A 15,020-nucleotide genomic window follows, 5' to 3' on the forward strand; every position below is an offset into this window, starting at 1 on the left:
TACACCACACTGGAGATCAGGAGACCTCTTTATTGCTCTTAGAGAAGGCTGGTTACAAGTTTCCTAGATGTGGGAGGGAACCAGAAAATTGACAGTATGAGACAGAGGGAAACGAAGGCAGGAAGCCAGGGCCTGCTGAAGACAAACGCTGGGTTTACGATGAGAACGGTTTCATTCTGCACCTTACCCGAGCTTGGGGTCCTTGCCCCAGCGCTGGCTTCCATGAAAGCCTCCTTCACCTCAGGATCCTCCTAGCTACCACAATTCAATAAAGATGCAGCTAAGAAACTTCAGGTGGACATAAGAGGGAGAGAGGGAGGAAAGAAGGGGCCCAGGGCCCACTGCTCACCCTGAGGTACCAAGTGCCTGTCCCTCAGCCAGCTGTGCCTCCTGAGGAGGGGCCTGGGGGATGAGTCAGGCTAAGGAAGGGGCCACTGTGGTCAGCATCAGGTCCTGTGCCAGCAAGTCCCTCAGTTCACCACTGCTGAGCTGGCCATGGTGTTCACACCACAGGCTCCAGAGCCACGGTACAGGTAGTAGTAACCCTGAGGGACAGTGGGACTTGGTGAGGGTGCTTAGGTAGAGTGAGGCTGGAGGGTCAGGGGCCAACCAGGCAAAACTCACCTCCTCACCCCAGTTACTGCCCCAGCTGTTCTTGATGGCCCAATAAGGAGTGTTGGAGCCTGGGGAGCAACACAGAATACAAGGAGTCAGAGGCCCCAATTCTCCACTCAGAGACTCGTGCGCTGCACCATTCATGTATCTGCAGTGGGGCCTACAGTGCAATAGGAACTAAGAAAATAGCGAAGAGCCAAGAGGGCCCCTACCGTCCTCATAGAGACCCCGTGCATCTGTAAGACTTGGAGAGAGCACTTGTCCAGTTGTCTCTAGAATAACCTCCCACAGCCCCAGCTTTCCTGTCTACAAAAGGCATGGGTGTTTCTCTGAGGCTGGGATCCAGGTTCCCAGGCATTACCCCGAGGTTCCCCTCAGAAGGCCTAAGAAGCTGCTATCGACCCCCTGACTATGGCCTGGGGTGGATGGAAGGATAAGCAGGAGACCGGTGGAACTCACGGTTGCCATAGCCCACCAGCAACACAGCGTGGTCGATGAGCCAGGGGCTGCAGAGGGGCCGGAGAGGGTGAGCAATCCCATGGCGATAGAACTGACAAGAAAATGGGGGGGGTAGAATGCCAGCCTGAAAGGGCGAGTGTGGGAGGCAGAGACATGAGAGGGGCAGGAGCTCAGAGACCAGGGCCTCACCTGCATGCCAAAGGCATTGATGGCGACTGAGATCGGTCCTTTCTGAGCCAGCCAAGCTGCCATCTCTGAGAGGGGAAGGCAGCGTCAGTGGTTACTTGGGCCCAGCAGCAGCAACCTGGAGCCACCCCGGCCCCCACTCACTGTTCTCATTCTTGCTCAGCTCCACTGAATCATTGATGTAGACTTTTGCTCTCTGTGCTGAGAAGCTGCAGGTCTGAACATGGCCCTGGTAGCTGTAGTCATCCTCTGTCTCCAGCCCTCCTGGAAAATGAGGAGACTCCTGCTTATCACTCATGTTCTCCCAGACAGAGGAGTGCCAAGCATCCCACAGACATGAAGCCACATGTTCCTTACATACTCCCAGGGCCCCAGGCCTCTGAGGACTCTCCTCAGACTAGAGATGACATAGCTCGGGATGAAAGGATGAGGAAGGAGCTACATTAGCCAGCATGGACAGGACTCCGCTCCCATCTCTGCCTCCTTGCTGAGGCCTCATCCCAGGCTTCCTGGCACCTTGTCCTTTGCTGCTTGTCCTGCGCTGACAGTCTACTGCTAACATAGCTCAGACCCTTGCTGGGCTCCTGGACCAGTTTCTTTGTAAGCTACCTCAGTTCCTTAGCTCACTATCCTCTACTACTGCAGCCCATGGCTGAATTTAATGCCTCTCCTCGGCAGAGAGATGTGTTACTGTCCAGTTTAGCATAGTAAGAACACAGACTTCCAGGAAGTGAAAACATCAAGATCCACTGGGTCCTTGTCATGCAACAGAATCCTGACATCTATTTTCTCACTTGACACTGGAGACAATCATACAAAGTGGACACTGTAGATCCCATTTCACAGTTGAGATAACTAAGGCTCTGACAAAACTGACTTGCTGTAGACCTTCGGCCAAAAAGGGTCAACTTAAGGACCAGGGCCCAATTCTGTGTGACTCCCACGCTCATCTCTCCCTCTTGCAAAGAGGCGGCACCTGCTGCCCCGCCTGACCAAAATAATGCATACCCAAATTCTTTATGGCTGTGTAGGCATTGGAGGGCAATCCACCCAAGCAGGCCTTGTCCGTCTTGTCACAATCCAAGAGCTCTAGGAGACAGAAGGCTGGTTCCAAGGGGTCCTCTGGAGAGGCTGGCCTTAATGTCATGGGGCTGGAGCAGGATGCTCACCCTGCTCTGACAGGGAGAGCAGAGTCCCCTGGTTCAGGAACCACTGGCCCTCCACATTGCCTGTGACAGAGAAGGCCCAGCAGGAGCCACACATGCCCTGCAAGACAATGGACATGGTCAAGGGTCTCCCTTTCTTCAGGGCCCCATGCAGTTTGCCTTCTCATCCCCACTTCCGGGACTCCAACCTGGTCCTTCACTTCAGTGACAGCCCCTTTCTTCCTCCAGTCCCATTCGGGCGGGGCGAGATCATCTACGGGCTTGGCTAGACTCATCTTCCTGCCAGGCTCCTTTTGTAAAAGGGGATTCAAGTAGATGGTGTAGAATTCCTCCTCTGTAGGTAGAGGTGGGCAGGAGAGAGAGGGGTAAGTATTTTATGCTAGCCCAAACGAGGAGCTTCCAGAGCAGGGCCCAGTCTCTTCCAAGTTCTGCGAGGGCTCTGCTCACCATCCCCACCTGTGAGGTCACTGAACTTGGTGATCCCATACTGAGCTGTGCCACGGTCCAGGGCCTGAATCTTCTGTGCTCGTACCATGTTTCTGGTAAAGACAGTCAAGCGCCACTGGGTTTCTGAGGACCAAAGAGAAGGAGAGAGGCTTGAAACCAACCAGACCATAAAAGAACAGAAATGGGGTTAGCAAGCCACGTTTTCCCCAGGTGAGAGAGAAACTCTGGGTTGAGCTTGAAACTTCTGAGTGTGTTAGAGTGAGTGTGGTGAGCATGTGTGTGTAGGTCGAAGGGCAACCTCTGGTATCACTCCTCAGGGTCTTCCACTTTTGTTTCACAAATGGTCTCTTACTGGCTTAGAACTTCATCAAGTAGGCTAGGCTAGCTGGTCATGAGTCCATTTCTGCCTCCCATTCACTGCCGCCCAGGCCACCTTGTTGGGCTTCTTTGGTGGGATCTGGGAATTGAACTCAAGTCTTCACACTTTCAAGGCAAGGGCTTTATTAACTGAGTCACTGCCTTAGTCCCTGAAACTGTTTGTCAGGACAGATCCCTGGGGCAGGTAGAATACGAGATGGGGAAGCAGACCACAAAGTGACAAGGTGGGAGGGGTGGTCCACTGTGGGAGCCTAAACCGGAGCACTGACCAAAATGAGACCGAAGGGTGTCACCCAGAAGAGGTTATGGGAAAGGCCACGATGACAAAGGAAATCCAACAGAGAAAATCTGGTCTCCGCCTTACCCGACCCTGCCTGGAGGGACGGAAGCCCATGGTTTCTGGCCAGGAAGATAAGCTGGAAGAAGGGGACAGTCCATTCTTCCTTGACAGGATGGCTGCCTAGAAAGCTGGATAAGAACTCAGGGATTGGGGGGTCCTTGAGAGACACAAGGTCCTTGTGTCCTTTCCTTCCTCAATATCAAAGTGCCATGATAGGAGAAGGCCCAAGTCTGACTGGGACAGGTACAGACAAGGCTGGGTCCTACCTTCCTTTGATTCGTAAGTGCGGTTATAGGTCTTCATGAAGTCCTCGAAGACTGTGGCCATCTTTACAGAAAAGTCCTGGGAAGGCAAAAGGGTGTTTGTTTACAAGGCGTTCAGCCTGACCCCGGGGACACGAATTGAGGGTAAAGGGAAGAGAAATAAGGGGGCAGTTGGCTCTCCCAGATACAGGCTCCTCACCTGGGGGAGGGGATCCTTGTTCAGCATCGGAAGGAATGAGCTGAACGTCTCATTTCCATACTCTGGATAGGGTTGGAACAGAGAAGCAATCAAGGCTGAATTCTGAGTCAAGTATGGTCTGGGCTATCCCAGTCTCCTTGAGCTATCCCAGCACCTGTAGCCTTCGTATTCACTGGGCCACAGTCCCTCCTCAGCAGCATGTGTTTTCCTAGCTCATCCAGGACTTCGAAGCTGCAGAGCTGGTGGGAGAGAAGGAACAGTCTGGGGACAGGCTGGAACAAGCTCCTGGCAAGAGCAGCTAGACGCTCCTCAAAGCAGGGCCACATAGAAGGCAATCACGGCTTGGTGGAAGGAGGCCCTGGCCAGCAGCAGACACCAGCACCCAAATACCCACCCTTTCAGAGCATCTTGATCTCTAACCAGTAACTCAGAGTGGGGTAACCTCTTCTTCCTCACAGGACCCATCATTCCAATTGCTTGCTGGCCTAGGGCCAACAATAGCTGGAACCACATCACTCACCATGGTTTTCTTGGTCACGGGGAGCAGGCACACCAGCGGATCATTGCAAGGTGGCTCCTCCATTGTGGCTTCCAGGGAGAACAGAGAGCCCCGACCCACCTGGATGGAGAAGGAGGTGAGGCTGGCACAGCCATCCCCCACTCTGCTCCTCTTAGAAGCCTGTAGTCCACCTGTGCTTCCCTATCTAGTCTTAGCCTGCACCGGTCCTTTCCTCCACCGTCCAGGACAACAGCCAAAATTTCAGTCAAACTCCACCTTGCATGATTCCTGGGCCCAGGCCCCGCGCCCGCTCCCCACGCGTCCTCACCCGGCGGACGCGCCCGCGTACGGCCCCCAGCACGGCTCTCATCCCCGCAGCACGGCCGTAATTGTACATGTCCAGCGCGAAGCGGGCGGGCGCCAGCAGCTCCGGGGGCGACAGATCCCAGGCCTGCTCGTCGTCGGCCCGGGGCTTGGCGGGGACCGGGACCAGGGCCACGGCCCGGAGCAGCGCCAGCAGCCACAGCAGCTGCAGCAGCGGCGCCATGACGAGGGCGAAGCCGCTGGCCCGGACTTAGCGACCCACAGACGCGCGGATCAACCGACCCGGGGCGGAGCCCGCGGTCAGAGGCCACAGAGTGTCTCCCCACGGCCCTGGACAGCGCCGGGGCGGCCAATGGGCACCGATTCCTGGCGCCTGCGCGCTCGCTTATTTACGCGAGGCACGTGGAGCACGTGGGGATGGTGGAGCGGGGTATGGGGTGGGGAGAAGGACACAAGGCTGGGAAAAAAACTCGAACCCATCCCTTATTCCATGGTTATCTTAAGCAATGAAAGCCTTTAGTCATGGCAGACCTGTGAAGTTAGGTGGTGTCCCGTTTCACAAGTAAGGAGAGAAGTTTACAGAGCGCTCTGTTAAAGAGTTGAACTTGAACCCAGGCAATTGGCTCCAGAGCCTGGTTTGGCGGCTTGATCTCTTCTTTGAGGCTCCTATTGTCATTCGGGAGATGGTCAGTAATGTTACAGGTCCTGGGACCCGAGGATGTAGCTCAGTTGATAGAGTGCTTGTCTAGCATGCACAAAGCTGGGTTCCACCCCCAGCACAGAATAAACCTAGCATGGTTGAGGCTCGTCTGTTATCCCTGCATTCAGGAGGAAGAGACAAGAGCTGAAGTTCAAGGTCATTCTTGGATACATAGTGAATTTGAGCCTAGACTACATGGGTCTGAGTCCCACTCCCAACCCCCATGCATCTGGCTGTTAGGAAGCAATCATACAAGTAATCAACAAAGCAATGTGCACAAGGTGGGATCCTGCCTTAAGCACCGTGTTCCAGGACTGCCAAGGGACAGCATCAAAACCTAAAACAGGGGAAAAATAAAAAATCCTAAGTGTAGAAAAGCATGTGGGAATAAACAAAAAGACCATAACCCAAGATGCGTGCTATGTAAGCCTCAGGTACACTTGAAGAGGTACTGGAATGGAGGGCTTTTATTACTAGAAGGGAATTTTCCACAAACTGCTTGGATACAAAAATCTACTGGTTTTGGAGCAAGGAGGCAGGCATTACCCTCAGCTCATTGGTGAGGGAGCTGTTGGCCAGAGCATCTTGTCTGAATCCTTGCCTTTAAAGCTGTTAAAAATAAACCTGGGTGGTGGTGGCACACGCCTTTAATCCCAGCACTTGGGAGGCAGAAGCAGGTGGATCTCTGAGTTTGAAGTCAGCCTGGTCTACAGAGCTAGTTTCAGAATAGCCAGGGCTACACAGAAACCCTGTCTCAACCCCACCCACCCCCAAAGAAGTAAGAATAAAAATACAGCCTAATGCTATCGACCTTGGTTGGCCCCCAGAGGTGGAAGGTGAGTTCCTGTTGTTGCTGAAGACACCATACTCTTCAGAAACAGGGCCCAGAGGCCACTGAGCTGGAAATGACCTGAATGCCTCCTTCCTGAGGACCAGCTTTCATGTCATACCAGGAGGATCCACGCAAGGTTCCATGGAAGGAAGGAGGGAAGCAACCAGCAGTCCTATGACACGGTGCGCCACATCAGCAGCCAGCACGGCACGATAACCCCGAAGGTGCAGTGGTGACATGTGTACCCCAGGGGTAACCAACCGCTCTCTAGTTCCACTTCAGACCCCTGAACAAGAGGGGAACAGTGCCTGGTGCTGGGAACGTAGTCAGGACTAGGGAGGTCAAGGATCTTGGAGGAGAACCTACAACCACTACTTTACTAAACCAACATCATCCCTGACCACAGTCTAAACATTTGTCCTTGTACCCAGACAAGTGTCCTCACCTCTCATCAAGGAAACTTCTCTTTCAAACAAACAGAGAGTAATATAGAAAATCACAACCAGTTAAAATGTAGAGATGTGTCCCAAATGGCCACATTTACAAAAACACTCCCCAACCTAAGGCTCAGGGAACATTTTGGAAGAGGGGGTGAAAATATTGCTCTTACAATCTTACAAAGACTCAGAGAGTTTTCTGTGAGGTTGTCTTCTAGTATCCTCAGAAACTATACCCATAAAGTCTTACCAACATGACTCCCTAAACATGAGCTGAACAAGGACAACATTAATAGACATGTTAAAGTGAACGGGGTAGGGGGCCAGGGGGAGCCCACAAGGCCTCACATCTACAGGCAACCCAGGAATGCTGAGAGTGGGAGAAACAGTCTTCTCCAGGGAGGAGCACACCAATTGATTGTCTAATACCAAATTGTCAGCCCTGAAAACATACTCATAAATAATGTTCCTCAGGTGTGGTGTTTAGTCCCAACACTTGGGAGGCAGAGGCAGGTGGTTCTCTGTGAATTTGAGGCCAGCCTGGTTTACACAGCCAGTTCCAGGACAGCCAGAGCTGTATAAAAGGGAGACCCTGTCTCAAAAATAAACAACAAAACAATCAAAAAAACAAATAACGTAATGTAGACTAAGCAAGTTATATTTAGGAATATATATGCATATGCATATATGCATGTAATAATTAGTGATAAAAGATGCTATGAATTTGAAAGAAAGCCAGGAGGGGTATATGGGAGGGTGTGGCAGGAGGAAAGGGAAGGAGGAAATGTTATAATTATATTATAATCTTGAAAATGTAAGAAATAAAAAGTAAGTACAATAAAGGTTTCATTATGACATCCTCAAAAAAGGTAGGAAGCGGGGTGTGATAGTACGCACCTTTGATTCCAGCACTCAGGAGACAGAGGCAGGCTGATCTCTGTAAGTCTGAGGCTAGCCTGGTCTACATAGTGAGTTCTCGGCAAGCCAGGGCAACATTGTGAGACACTGTCAAAAAAAAAAGGAGGTAAGGAGAAAGATACTGATATTTTACAGAAATGGAAAGCTTTTAAACACATGAAATGTGAAGTTTCAGGGCTGGGGGATGGCTCAGTTGGTAAAGTGTCTCCATGTAAGCATGAAGACCGAAATTTGATCCCCAGTTCTTGTCTAAAAAACTAGGCATGGGCTGGGGGGCAGAGGTAGGTGGGTCATTGGCCCTGAGCCTGGCTTACTGGCTGAGCTGCAGGCCAATGAGAGACCCTGTCCAAAAAAATAAAGTGGAGGACTCCTAAACAGTTACACCTAAAATTGACCTCCGGTCTAAACGTACACCCACAACATACCTGCATGTGTGCATACACAGAGGAGTGCGTGCGTGCGTGCGTGCGTGCGTGCGTGTGTACACTGTGCTCATGGAGGCCAGAGAACAATTTGTGGAAGCCGGTTCTCCCCTTCCACTCATGTAGGTCTTGGGATTCAACTTACGTTGTCAGACTTGACAGCAAATACCTTAACTTGCTCAGCCATCTTACCAGCCCACAAAGAAGAAATTTCATGTATAGTTTGTTTGTTTGTTTCTTTGGCATTTTTTGTTTTTTTGTTTTTGTTTTAGACAAGTTCTGGCTTTGCAGTCCAGACTGACCTCAGATTCATTATATAACCCAAACTGGTATTGAACTTGTGGCAACCCTCCTGCCTCATCTTCTTGAGTGCTCTAATTACAGGTGTGTGCCACGTCTGCTGACAAAGTAGCTATTTTTCATCTCCCAGATAATAAAGCTTTAAAAATTAAAATTAAAAAATTATCCTTAGGTTGAGCATGGTGTGTAAGCCTTTCATTCCAGTACTTGGGAAACAGAGGCAGGTGGACCTCTGTGAGTTGGAAGCCAGTCTGATTATGTAATAAGTTCTAGGCCATCCAGAACTACATAATGAACCCTATCTCAAAATAATTACACATTCCACCTCTGGGAACTAGAGACTTGCACATGTTAAATGCATGTATATGATTTTCAGAGCATTCTTTTTGGCTGAAAATGTCCAGTAACAAGGGACTCATTAAATGAAATATATGCACAGAATACTGTATGGTTGTCAAAAGAATGAAACAGTGGGCTATGGATAGAGTTCTAGGCAAGCCTGAGCCCCACAGTAAAAAATAAAATGAAGCAGCTATATTATATATTGCATACATTCTTATTTATATGTTCGTATATATACCTATATATAGGGAGGCGAAACTATAAATATAGAACCTGAGGCACTTTATAAAAAAGGCAAGTGGAAGGGGAGCTAGGGAGAAAATAGTATACCACTCTCCAACTGGTGTAACTGTAAATACTTGAACAAATGATGCGTGTATGTAGGCTTTGAAACAGTGCCTACGATGGCCTATCAGACCTCACGTAGTCTAGCTTGCCTTTTGGCATCTTTGTTTTTTAAAGACTTTGTGTGTGTGTGTGTGTGTGTGTGTGTGTGTGTGTGTGTGTGTGTTTCATGAGTTTATGTGCATCATGTGTATGGCTGGGGCCTGATAAAGTCAGAAGTCATTGGATCCCCAAGTACTGGAATTACAGGTGGTTGTGGGCCACCTGATGTGGGTGCTAGGACCTGAAATTGGGTCCTGTGGAAGAGCAGTGAGCACTCTTAACTGCTGAGTCATCTCCCGGGCCCTGCCTTTTGGTATCTTGCAACAACCTTGTCTGGTCCACCTCTTCCTCTTATTCCCCTCCTCTGGCTCAGGACATCTTGCTGTCCCTGGAGCAGCCTGAGCATTGCTGATTTGGAGCTAGTTCCTCAATGGCTGTCAGGAATGTTCTCCCAGGTGTCTACAGGCTTTATTTTTCACCTTCTGCCTTTGCTCAGATTTTGTCTTCTCAGTGAGGCTTGCACTGATCACCTTAATTAAAATATTACTCACCCTTAATTTCCCCTTCCCTTACTATTTTTTCTCTTTTTCCCCACTGTACTCACCACCATCGAACATTGTATTATTTCATGTGCTTAGTGCCATGTTTATGGTCTGTTTATTGCCAGTGCAATGTAAGCAAAGAGATCTTGTCTACAGAGTGAGTTCCAGGACAGCCAGAGCTACACACAGAGAAACCACATCTCAAAAACCAGAGAGAGAGAGAGAGAGAGAGAGAGAGAGAGAGAGAGAGAGAGAGAGAGAGAAAGGGAGAGAGACACAGAGGGAAGAGCTCTTTAATTCACTTACTGATGGCATCATCATTAATATGGTTAACTTTATAGAATCTAAGATCACCAAAGAGACAGGTCTCTGGACATGTCTGATAGATTATATAGATTATCTAGACTGAGTGGGTGGGGGCAATGATAAATGAGGTAGCATCATTCCAAGGACAAGGGTTCTGGGCTGCATAAAAAGAAGAAAGATAGGCGCTGTGGATATGGTTCTGTATGCTGTGAATGTGTTGCTCTGATTGGTTCATAAATAAAATGCTGATTGGCCAGTAGCCAGGCAGGAAGTACAGGCAGGACAAAGAGAGAAGAATTCTGGGAACAGGAAGGCTGAGTCAGGAGTCACCAGCTAGACACAGAGGAAGCAAGATATGAAGGCAGAACTGAGGAAAGGTACCAAGCCACGTGGCTAAATATAAATAAGAATTATGGGTTAATTTAAGATGTAAGAGCTAGCTAGCAAGAAGCCTGAGCCATTAAGCCATACAGTTTTAATTAATATAAGCCTCTGTGTGTTTATTTGGGTCTGAGTGGCTGAGGGCCTGGGCGGGACTGGAGAAAACTCCAGCTATAGATAGGTCAGCCATGGTGGTGCACGCCTTTAATCCCAGCACTCAGGAGGCAGGAGCAAGTGGATCCCTGTGAATTTAAGTTCAGTCTGAACTATATAATAAGTTCCAGGACAGCCAGGGCTACATAGTGAGACCCTGTCTCAAAAAACCAAAGAAGGAGGAGAAGAAAGAGGAAGAGGGGAAGACTAAAAGAAAAAGAAAAAGAAGGAGGAGGAGGAGACAGAGGAGAAGAGGGAGAGGAAGGAGGAGGAGGAAGAGGAGGAGGAGGAGGAGAGGAGAAGCAGCAGCAGCAGCAGCAGCAGCTTGTACAGATTTAGCCTTCCTCTTTCTCTGTAGATGTAATGTGACTAACCACACCTGTGCCTGTCATCATACCTTCCCTCCATGATTATTGTATTCCCTGGAACTTAGTGCAAAACAAACAAAAAACAAAAAGAACAAAGAGGAAAGCAACATACAGATTATGAATTTAACACCTTGTGGATGCTCAACAAATATTTGCTAAATACAGAATATGATAACAATTGTTATCTGCAAGGAAGGAAATTGAGGATTGGAGATAGAAAAGAAACTTACTTTTTGTTTTTTATTGTTGTTGCTATTATTATTGGGTTTTCAAGATAGGGTTTCTCTGTGTAACAGTCTTGGCTGTCTTGAAACTTGCTTTGTAGACCAGGCTGGCCTTGAACTCCCAGAGATTTGCCTGCTTCTGCCTCCCAAGTACTTGAGATTAAAGGCATGCACCACCACCACCTAGCTAATTTTTATTATTTTTAATTGTGTATGTGTGAGTATGTGTGTATATGTCTGTGTGCATATGTGCAGGTGCCAGATGATGCCAGGAGTGTCAGATGCTGGAATTACAGGTGGTTGCAAGCTGATGTAGGTGCTGGGAATCGAACTTCAGTCCTCTGGAAGAGTAGCACATGTTCTTAACCACTAGGCTGTCTCTCCAGCCTCAGAAACTTACTTTTCAGTACACACTTTGATATACCAAGTGCTTTTATTAACAAGTAAAAATCTAATTAAGGATGTTTTAAGCTGGTGGTTGTGCCACATGCCTTTAATCCCAGGACTTGGGAAGTAGAGGCAGGCAGATCTCTGAGTTTGAGCCCAGCCTGGTCTACAGAGTGAATTCCAGCCAGGGATACACACAGAGAAATCCTGTCTCAAAAAAAAAAAAAAAAAAGAAAAGAAAAGAAAAGAAAGAAAGAAAAGAAAAGGAAAAAGAAAAAATGTTTTAGCCCTGCCAACAATGTGTGAGCACTGGAAGTGACAACTGGGACCTAACTCCTTATTTGACAAATACCAAGAAGTTTAGCAACTTGACCTAAGCCATACAGACAGGCTCTAAATACATCTGATAATATCAGAGCTGTAGCACTTAAGTATTATGCTATTGAGCCTAAACACGAGTGCCTTGGAGCTCTAATCAGCCAATTTAATATAGTGAGATAGTGACACTAAACTGGATGGTCTTCAAGATCACGACTCGCTCTCTCTGACCTTCTCTGTGATAATGAACTCCAAGGGACCACCTGATAAGGGATTCTGGTTGTATTGTGCAGCATTGTTGACATACATGGAATACCAGGTTTGGGAAATCCTTTTATCTAGAATGCCAAGACAAAGAATCTCAGTCCCTTGTAGAAATACCCGTAGTTGTTCTAAAGCCATTGAGAGGTCGATGTGAGTGTCTGGGTGTTTGGGGGTGAGGAAGGGCTTTGAGGACATTTGGTCTCCTTAGCGGGCAATAGGACTATTCCCAGGAGCTATTAAAGCCCGGCTGCGGGTCCTTGTGAGTATGGACGGTTGGTGGAAGGCTCTCTGGGCCCGGAGCAGATTGCGAACCCGCCGCTGCTGCTGGAGCCAATAGAGCATCTCCACTTTGTCCTGCTTCATCTTCTCTAGATAAGGCCTCCCTTTGAAGGTCACTGGCTCCCCAAACACTAACTCTATCTTCTCCAGCAAAGAAATCAAAGAAGTCTCCATTAGACTGAGCTTCCTTTGGATATGGCTCCGGATCTGATTCTCCTCCAGGAGTCGATTCAGCATCAAATCAGGCTTTTGGAAGAACCGGTTGGGGTCGGAGGCTTGTCGTTCAAACCACTCCAGTCTCCCTAGCAACAACTCCCGTGTCTGAATGGGCTTCAGGACCCGCTCCCAGGCCCTGATCAATGCTGGTAGCTGCTGCAGGCGTGCATTGGAGCTGTACTTAATGACCATGTCCAGCCGGCTCTGGTCAGGGACTTCCAACACGACCCACAGTCGTTCTAGACGCTGCTGCAGATTTAGGATGTGGGCTTTCGCAGGTCCTGAGCTGTCCTCTATCACTGAGCTCCAGTCCCACTTTCCTGGCACAAAGTCTGGCTCTTCATCTTCCAGCAGGGGAGGGGGGTGCTGAATCTCCAGGGACTCTTTGGCAGGGACCGGTATCTCCACAGAAGCCTCTTCTTCATACATTTGGAAGATGACATGGAGGAAATCTGTCTCCTGAGTGAGGAGGTACTTTAAGTAATCTTCCGAAGACACAGCGGTTTTCCACCAGTTCATCCATACAGTCTTGTTTGGCCACTTGTCCCAGCTTCTGCCCTTTTGGAGTAATGTGGGAGAAGGCGTCTTCTCAGGGCACAACAGCTGAATGCTTGATCTCTTGGAATAAAGCCCAACCAAATCATGGTTGATGACAGGGTTATGTTTATCTTGGTATATAAAAGCAGAGGACAGGTACATGGACCAATCTTTATCTGCCGAGGGCTCAATCTGGGGTCCTACATCAAAAGAGAGGTGACTAGTAGAGACTCGGCTCATCAATTCCTTGTACACCTCTTTGGTGCTATTGCCAACAAGACGATCAGAATCCATTTCTTCGATGGCTTTGCAATCCAGTTCCCCTGCCAGATGGTTGTATAGGACTCCAGCCCCCTCAACGTGGAAAGTGTCAGAAAAGTATCTGTCAGAGAGTTGCACAGTAGCTACTTGGACTACGACCTGATTTTGTAGCTTCAAAGTAATAGTCACTGGCTGTGGGTGAAGTGGAGCGATTCTTGGGGGGCGGAGATCCCACTGTCCGGAGGCTTCTTCTTCCTCCAGGCTCTTCAGCATTTGCTGCAGATTCTCTATGTGTTGCTGGGCAGTTAGGCGCCTGGTAAGGACCCCGAGGAGTGGGGGCAGGCCGGATTCCAGTGGTGAGTAATGAGCCCACTCCATCACCATGACCTTTGTCTTCTGCTTCAGATCCTCCGCCGCCAGGTCCCCAAATGGCAGTGGTTTACTCTCTGGAGCCAAGATCAGTGGGGTGAGAGGATGAGGGGAGAGAGGAGGGAGGCCCAACTCATCTGCCAGACTCCACCCTTCACGAAGACAGGGCATGGACTGGCCCCTCAGGAGCCTGGGGTAGACTGGGGAAGTGGGGAAGTGGGAAATCTCACTGCTAGGAGGGGAATGGCTAGGCAGTGGTACCATCTGTGCGGAACTCACTTCAACTTCCTTTTCCTTTTTTGCGGAGGGCACCCAGAGGAGCCGCTTTTTACCCTTCAGCTCGGGGATAGATTTCAGCTCCTTCACTGGATCAGGTTCAGGCTCACTGGGGAAATCATATGGGCGGCTGAGTTGGACAAGGTAGTTCAGGTTGAGGCTAGAGCATGGCACTTGGTCCAAGCCGGTGCTGTGGGGCCAGGGGATTGGACAGAGTTTGAAAGTCCCAGGGGGACAGACTGGGGGGCGCAGCTTGGATATGCCTCTCTGGGTCTGCTCTAAATTCAGCAAGGTCTGAAAATCAGCCAGCAGGCAGCGGTAGACATCGGGACTGGTGAGGAAGACTGTGCAATCCCTGGCAAGGTTGGCTGCCAACCGGCTGAGGGTGGCCGACTCAGTGAAGACCCTTCTAGTGGCCGGCAGGGTCACCAGCAGGTGCAGGTAGCGTATGAAGAGCTGCTCACTACAGATCAGCACGTAGGACTCCAACCGCTTCCGCAGCTTCTGGTTGTTCTCGTAGTTCAAAATAGGTTCTGTAGGAGGTTCCTGCCAGCTGCACTTCAGCTCATCTAGGATAACCTGGGTGAGTCGGAGTCGATCCTTAGGAGTCACCCGCGCCGCCCGCCCGCTGCCTGCTAGTCGCTTGGATACCTGGCGGCACAGCGGCCCCACTTTTAGCTTCGCGAGAGGGACAGATTGCAAAGTCGAGACCTCCTGCGAGAGTCTCTTCGGAGGCTCTGGAGGCGTCGCCTTGCGGGGGAAGAGAGACAGCGGACTCAGCAACCGGTGGTAGACCGGCTTGAGGTCGGGCTCCTGATTCTGTGGCTCCATCTTTACGCAGGTGGCGCCGCTGAGCCGGTAGAGGACGCCAAATGGTTACTAAGGAAACCAGGGCCAATGGCATCAATGCGCCTGCGCAGCCGGT

At 49.8% G+C, this 15,020-nt stretch overlaps 2 protein-coding genes across 3 annotated transcripts; both read right to left on the reverse strand.

Annotated features, from left to right (window-relative positions):
• Window positions 1–10: 10 nt before the first annotated feature.
• Window positions 11–5,226, reverse strand: Ctsf (cathepsin F). 2 transcript variants are annotated; one of them, XM_037208282.1, is made up of 14 exons: window positions 4,881–5,226; window positions 4,574–4,672; window positions 4,208–4,292; window positions 4,054–4,115; window positions 3,858–3,933; window positions 2,874–2,996; window positions 2,615–2,760; window positions 2,430–2,526; window positions 2,269–2,349; window positions 1,405–1,524; window positions 1,264–1,328; window positions 1,075–1,165; window positions 625–683; window positions 11–545 (listed from the first exon to the last, which is right to left on the reverse strand). In XM_037208282.1, the coding sequence occupies exons 1-14, from the start codon at window positions 5,097–5,099 to the stop codon at window positions 471–473; spliced, it is 1,398 nt and encodes a 465-aa protein (XP_037064177.1). In that variant the 5' UTR covers window positions 5,100–5,226; the 3' UTR covers window positions 11–470. The 2 variants fall into 2 exon arrangements, with proteins under 2 accessions (XP_037064177.1, XP_028748659.1); XM_028892826.2 differs by having other exon boundaries at window positions 2,883–2,996; window positions 4,881–5,225.
• Window positions 5,227–12,213: 6,987 nt separating this feature from the next.
• Ccdc87 (coiled-coil domain containing 87) lies at window positions 12,214–15,001 on the reverse strand. The gene has a single exon (XM_028892824.2). The coding sequence runs from the start codon at window positions 14,924–14,926 to the stop codon at window positions 12,362–12,364; it is 2,565 nt and encodes an 854-aa protein (XP_028748657.1). The 5' UTR covers window positions 14,927–15,001; the 3' UTR covers window positions 12,214–12,361.
• Window positions 15,002–15,020: the final 19 nt, after the last annotated feature.

Source organism: Peromyscus leucopus, chromosome 1 (genome assembly GCF_004664715.2).
Source record: "Peromyscus leucopus breed LL Stock chromosome 1, UCI_PerLeu_2.1, whole genome shotgun sequence".
Classification (NCBI taxonomy): Eukaryota; Metazoa; Chordata; class Mammalia; order Rodentia; family Cricetidae; genus Peromyscus; species Peromyscus leucopus.